Source organism: Trachemys scripta, chromosome 4 (genome assembly GCF_013100865.1).
Source record: "Trachemys scripta elegans isolate TJP31775 chromosome 4, CAS_Tse_1.0, whole genome shotgun sequence".
NCBI lineage: Eukaryota > Metazoa > Chordata > Testudines > Emydidae > Trachemys > Trachemys scripta.
In genome coordinates this window covers 6,638,408-6,645,330 of record NC_048301.1, presented here as the reverse complement: position 1 = coordinate 6,645,330, position 6,923 = coordinate 6,638,408, and the positions used below count along the sequence as shown (strand labels likewise).

The following is a 6,923-nucleotide window of genomic DNA, read 5'->3' as shown; positions in this document are numbered from 1 at the left end:
TAAACAGAACCTACACCTCTATGTAAGCAGAAGGCACTACTCCAGTGTATTATATAGACCCTTTCTGTTTTTACCATATTCAAATATAAGTAACATACCAGGAGAGCTGCACTGTATAATTGCTTTATTTTCTGCTTATTAATTCTTTACCAACACTACAACCATATTGAGAACATAAAATTCCTGTTTACTGTAGTAGGGAGATGAAAATCTACAGACTCATTCACTTACCTGACAAGAACAATGCCACCCAAAAAAAAAAAAAAAAGGTACTCCAGTTTACTTCGTGAATTCGTATGAACACAGAAGTTGATGCACTTAAAATTCAGATTGTAAGAATTCTGATTAAAAAAATTGCCACTTTACCCTGCAGGTTGCAGTTACTTGCATTGTTCCCCCTCCCCCCGCTTCCTTCATAAAGACATTTTGAAAATGAAGCCTTTATATTTTGTTCAGTAGCAAAGGTCATTTATTTTTGAATCATCTGCCACACAAGTTTCAGTAACTTTAGAGTCTTTCCCCCCCCCGGAATAAAACATTTAAAAATTCAAGAGTATAATTAAATTTATCATTTTACCTACACAACAGAATATCTAAAGTAACAAAATTACCAAAGAAATTCAAAATTGTGAATTCAATTTAATGTAAAAACCTAGTGAAATTTAAACCTGCCCCAAACAGTGTTTGAAGAGAAAGAATACAGTAAACACTTTAGACTGAAAGTGAAAATCCAACTTTTCATTTTGATTGAGATATGTTTAAGAAAGTTTGAAAACTATTAATAGAGGTTCAAGTCTTCCAGTTTAGGCATTTACCTTGTGCTTGGCTTTTTTTAATTTTTGTTCCAGAAGAAAACAATTGTACTCTGGTGTTTGGTTTATACGCCTTTACACTACCAGACTATTTGACCAATTACATTAACTGAAATGAAGAATTTCTTGAATTTATAAAAACTAGAAAATGGAGCAACAATTCAAGAAGGACATAAAAGGACTTCTAAAATGAAGACATCTAGTTTCCCCTTCAGAATTATGACTTAAAGTAATTGAACTTGCCTTGCTTTTTTAATGAACTTTTTCCTTTTACAAAAGTGTTTCTGAATCATTGCTATATTTTCTAATATCGTCCAGAATCCTTTCACTGCCATTGCAACACACATTAAGAGTGTCCCCCTTTTGGAACCATATTCTAAACTAAGCATTTTTCTTCAAGGGGTCCTAAGTATTAAATTTTTAGGAAATAAACTTCAATATTTTTATCTCCCCATAGATCTTTGGTAAGAGCTCCATAATACACTGTACTTAACATACAGAGTCAACACTGCAGAAATGTAGTGTAATGCCCCAATCTAATGTAAAACTTACATCCTCAAAAAAAAAAAAATTTTCCCCCCCCTCTTCTAGTTTTGTAAAGTTACATTCCTAGAATTCCCCAGTTGAGTTTAACTCCTTGAGGAAATCTAAAATTAATCCTTAAGGCTGAATAAAACCCAGCTGCTTTACTTTTTTGCACCCAGTATTAATACTTGATTGAAACGATACACTGATTTGAACTCTCAATCTGGGTGGGTTTGGTTGGTTTGTTTTTGCCATAACTTGCCAGTCAGACATCTGAAAACTTATGGCAAGTGAGCTGCTTGCCCTTAAAAAAAAAAAAAAACAAAAAACCTATATATGGAAGTTTACATTCATAGTCATATGCTCACTCTCTACACCCCACCCTCATTACTAATTACTCAATGGATTTAAATTCAGACATTCAACACAGTTCCTTTCATAAAGAATTATAGTAACGTTACTAAAACAGAGGGACAAAAATATTTAGAACTACTTTCATGAGTTAGATTGTGGTCTTGCAAAAACTAAGTTGTGATATAAATGACTTCTTCAAACGCCAGTTACTCAAATGTTAAAATGGTTAATTTCTGTTAAAGTTTAGAACTGAACTTGCTTATTCAAATGATTATGATATGGAAACAAATGGGGGGAGTTTGCAGCTGATAAAGATGCATGCTTTTCAGAAAACATGAGATTTTCAAACTTTGGAAGAGGAAATGTCTCCAAAAATCTCAAGATTAACAAATACATCTTTCCTATATTGTAAGAGAGGCAAGACATGACTTGATTTTTGCCTAATGGTAAGTTATTTAAAGTAAAATGAACAGTAATGCTTACACATTACTGCTACACTTTCTGGAAAGAAGATATCCCGCACCGTGAGGAGACTGATACATAACTAGTTAAGACTGCAGCTAAACATCATTAACTTTGCAATGCAAGACATAGGAACTGTTGATTAGAGTATAACTTGAAACTATTACATCATTCACATTTTATTCGTTATATGGTTGCTATGTAATATGGGGAACTTATTTGCATCCCTACTCATGCATGATGTATGGTTCAGAACTTCACAGCTGACATTTCAATGCAGTTCTTGCATTACCTCAGATATGTACTTTGAACATATTACAATGGTATTCTCACTATCTACCACTGTAGGCAAGGTTTTATTTACCATGTTAGTCTTAGATATGAAAAGACAGATTTAAAGTTACTATTTAGTTACAGATTAAGGACTTTTTAAAAAGAAGTCCTCAATATAAAAAGACAGACTGCAGTTTGATTTTAAGCAATAATTTTCAGTTTACTGATGAAACAGACCTAGCAACATATTCTGCATGAATGCAAAAAGAAGCAAACTACAGCAAGTGATAAAGAAAAAAATTTCAAAAAAGTAGAACCAGAAAGCATACATTGAAAATGGTTACCCCTTCCCCCCAGCAAAAAAAAGGAATCAAACCATAATAAGGGCTAATCAAGAGAGGAAAAAAATTACTTAGCAAATCTACAGTGTGTCTTTCCCCGTTTGCTGGAAGTCTGCCATAGCATCTAGTGCTTGTGTTCGTGTCACATTTGGAGGTTACAGCATCCTAACGCCAAGCAAGAAGAGTTAAAACAGGAATCCAGTCAGCGTGTAGAAGGAAAGGGTGGTAACTGGAGAAGAAGTGATCATAATCCTATGGATGCTTGGTTTTACTTTTTCGGTAGAGAATCATTCTTCTAGGAAACCAGGCGGACTATTTTTTTTTTAATTATCTGCAGACTAAGTAGTTATTGTTATCATTAGGATTTATAATTGGACGTTAACCATGTCAGCCCTTCATAGAGTCCATCCCCTGTGGTAGCACAGGAGGGCTGCACGTACCAATTCCTATCCCTGATTCGGGTGAGGCCCAGTTTCTCCTGGATTTCATGGGGTTTCATAGCATCGGGCAGGTCCTGCTTGTTGGCGAAGATCAGGATGATGGCGTCCCGCATCTCCCGGTCGTTGATGATGCGGTGCAGCTCCTGGCGGGCCTCGTCGATGCGGTCGCGGTCGGCGCAATCCACCACGAAGATTAACCCCTGCGTGCCCGTGTAGTAGTGCCGCCACAGGGGGCGGATCTTGTCCTGGCCCCCGACATCCCACACGTTGAACTTGACGTTTTTGTAAGTCACCGTCTCCACGTTGAAGCCCACGGTGGGGATGGTGGTGACGGACTGGCCCAGCTTCAGTTTGTACAGGATGGTGGTTTTACCGGCCGCGTCCAGCCCCAGCATCAGGATCCGCATCTCCTTGTTGCCGAAGATCTTGGACAGCACCTTGCCCATCTCGGCGGCATCCACGGGGCCCCCTCGGGGCGGGGCGGGGCAGAGCCGAACCCGGAGGCCGCTGCCCCACGTGCGGCGGGAGGCCGCCGGGCGGAAGCGCCGGGCCGGGAGGCGGGGCGAGGCGCTCGGCCGCGGGAACACGAGACTCACCGCCCGGGAGACGGGCTACCGGGGGAGGCCTGCGGGCCTATCCCGCCCCAGCGGCCGGGGCGGGGTCCCAGCAGGGCCGGGGCGAGCCGATCCCCCGCCAAGCCCGGCAGAGAGGCCGCCAGCCCGCCTCAGGGAGACCCGGGAAGCGTCAGCTCCGGACCATCCGCCCGCCCGGGTGCCGGCCCGGCCTCCTGCCCTTCGCCGCCGGGCCCAGGGCGGCCCCGCGCCCGGCTCCTTCCTTCGCGCCGAGCGGCCCAGGCAGCGGCTCCTCAGCTCATGGAGGCCGGCGGCGGCTCCGGCTCCGGCCTGCAAAGGGGACGGAGAGAGACGGTGACTGGCCCGGGACCTGCGGGGCCTCGCGCCGCTCCCCTCCTCGCGCGCCCAACCCAGCCGCCGCCGCCGCCGCCGGAAAAGGTGCCGCGCGAACCCACCTTCACTTCCCCTCGGCCGGGAGCGCGCCTGCGCACAGCCCACCGGCCCGGAGGAGAGGCCTCTGCGCGACAAACCCCGCCCCTTAGGAAGTACGAACGAACCGCGCATGTGCACTGGCGGACCCATCCGCCCGGGCAGGGAGGGCCTCACGGAGGAGTCGCCCCCGTGGTCCACTGCGCATGTGCAAAGCCAAACCCGTCTCTAAGGAAATCGACCTCCCCTACCGCCATCCCGCTATCTCGCATGCGCATGGCAATCCCACCAACCGCTTCGCTTTTTGAACAAATGCGCTTTTCGCCGGCCTCAGAGCTGCGCATGCGCAGTGATATCGCGCATGCACACACACACACTCATGAAGAGTCCCACCTCTCACTGATGTTGCGCAGGCGCCGTCATAGTACAACCGGACCATAAGGGAGCAGCCTCTGAAGAATCCCGCCTAATTTGCCCGGGGCAAGATTTGCGCATGCGCTAGCGTGTAAGCCATGGAGCCTTCCTTCCGCCTTCCAACGGGTGCGCATGCCCAATAACATCCCCCCACCCAGCACGTAAGGGGGATGCGCTATGTGAAAATCCCCGGGCAGGAACTGCGCATGCGGGTGGCCAAGGGGCGTGTCTTGTAGAAGGAGAGGCGCCGGGCGTTCACACGTCGGCACAGGCACGTGGGTGTAACGCCAAGGCTCCCTCTTAAAGGGCCAGGCAGTGCCAGCAGTTCCCGAGGGTGCAGGCAGGGGGCGCCTGAGCGGCGTCTGGCACCTTCCCAGAGCCTGGGCGCACAGCCTGGGGTGCTCCTTCCTAGGGTGGGTCCCTGGTTCCCAGGGCCTGGCACCGCTGGGCAGAGTGCGGTTTTGTGTCGCTTCGCAGGATGCAGGCCCTGGTTACCGGGCACAGGTAGCCCCATAGGACGCTGTACCAGCCCCCACCCCCAACGCACACCCACGCTCAGTCCGCTACCCACCCGCGGGTGAGGATGTACAGGGAGAAGAACTGGAGAGGCATGGCATTGGCAGAAGGGGTTTGCAAATCACACTTAGTACTGTTTATTGCTAATAAGTCACCAGGACCAGATGGGATTCACCCAAGAGTCCTGGAGGGGCTTAAATGTGAAATTGCAGGACTATTAACTGTCGTCCGTAACCTATCATTTAAATCAGCTTCTGTACCAAAGGGCTGGAGGATAGATAATGTGACGCCAATTTTTAAAAAGGACTCCAGAGGTGACCCCGGCAATTACAGGCCGGTAAGCCCGACTTCAGTACTGGGCAACAAAAATAATCAGGGGTATGGAACGGTTGCCGTATGAGGAGAGATTAATAAGACTGGGACTTTTCAGCTTGGAAAAGAGATGACTAAGGGGGGATATGATAGAGGACTATAAAATCATGACGGGTGTGGAGAAAGTTAAAAGGAGGATAGGTCCATCAATGGCTATTAGCCAGGATGGGCAGGAATGGGTGTCCCTAGCCTCGGTTTGACAGAAGCTGGGAATGGTTGACAGGGGATGGATCACTTAATGATGACCTGTTCTGTTCATTCCCTCTGGGGCACCTGCGTTTGGCCACTGTCAGAAGACAGGATACTGGGCTAGATGGACCTTTGGTCTGTGGCCATTCTTATATTCACTCCATGGGGGACCCTGCAGCCAGGGCGGGCTCCAGGCACCAGCGCAGCAAGCAGGTGTTGGGGCGGCCAACGGAAAGGGGCAGCATGTCCGGCAATTCGGCGACGAGTCCCTCAGTCCCTCTCGGAGGGAAGGACCTGCCGCCGAATTGCTGCCGAAGAATGAAGCGGCCGTGGTGGAAGTGCAGATCGTGACTTCTTTTTTTTTCCGCCGCTTGGGGCGGCAAAAACACTGGAGCCAGCCCTGCCTGCAGCTGCCTGGAACAGCTGAGGAAGCAGTCCAAAGCAGGGGGCCCTCGCACAAGAGTGCACTGATTCAGCAGCACATTTCCAGTGCAGCCTCTGCCAGCCTGGGCTTCTGGCAAATCCCTTGGGGAGGGAACCAGAAGTAAATCAAGCCCTGGACTGTGTTGATAGCTGCATGTGAGAGGGAGTGTGAGTAAGGTGACTCCAGAATACAAATGTGGAAAAATACCAGCGGTCCCTTATTGGACAGCCTTCAGGCTGAGGCCAGATCACATGACAAAAATCCCACCATTGGCTGCCTTCATCATTGCACAGCTAAAAAAGAGACAAATTGCATGCTTCACTTAAATAAATGAAGATATCCTATCGCCTAGAACTGGAAGGGACCTTGAAAGGCCATCAAGTCTAGCCCCCTGCCTTCACTAGCAGGACTAAGTACTGATTTTGCCCCAGATCTCTAAGTGGCCCCCTCAAGGATTGAACTCACAACCCTGGGTTTAGCAGGCCAATGCTCAAACCACTGAGCTATCCCTCCCCCTTACCTTAGTATGACATTTTGTTGTATCCTTATAATATTCTTTCAAAAATACCGGAACTTTTAATATTTATTGCAACCACTTTATAGCTACTATATGGAGCATGCAAAGAAGGCCCCTTGGAAAGGCAAAAGAAAATTGCTTGCTCTTTTCAGTGCAAAATAAAAAAGATTTTTTTAGACTGCATCATTATTATTGGTAAGAAAATAAGTTTAGAATGAAGCTTTTTTCTTTGACAAAGCAAGAGAACATGGAGAATGCTAAGGTGTGCTTCTCAGCCCTGGAT

General features: G+C 47.2%; 1 protein-coding gene across 1 annotated transcript; it reads right to left on the bottom strand.

Annotated features, from left to right (window-relative positions):
- Positions 1–451: 451 nt before the first annotated feature.
- ARF6 (ADP ribosylation factor 6) lies at positions 452–4,330 on the bottom strand. The gene is made up of 2 exons (XM_034768961.1): positions 4,235–4,330; positions 452–4,109 (listed from the first exon to the last, which is right to left on the bottom strand). The coding sequence occupies exon 2, from the start codon at positions 3,651–3,653 to the stop codon at positions 3,126–3,128; it is 528 nt and encodes a 175-aa protein (XP_034624852.1). The 5' UTR covers positions 3,654–4,109; positions 4,235–4,330; the 3' UTR covers positions 452–3,125.
- Between the last annotated feature and the right edge of the window lie 2,593 nt (positions 4,331–6,923).

Excerpts from the sequence above, each read along its gene's own strand:
- ARF6 (XM_034768961.1), bottom strand. The coding sequence starts at position 3,653 with ATGGGCAAGGTGCTGTCCAAGATCTTCGGCAACAAGGAGATGCGGATC.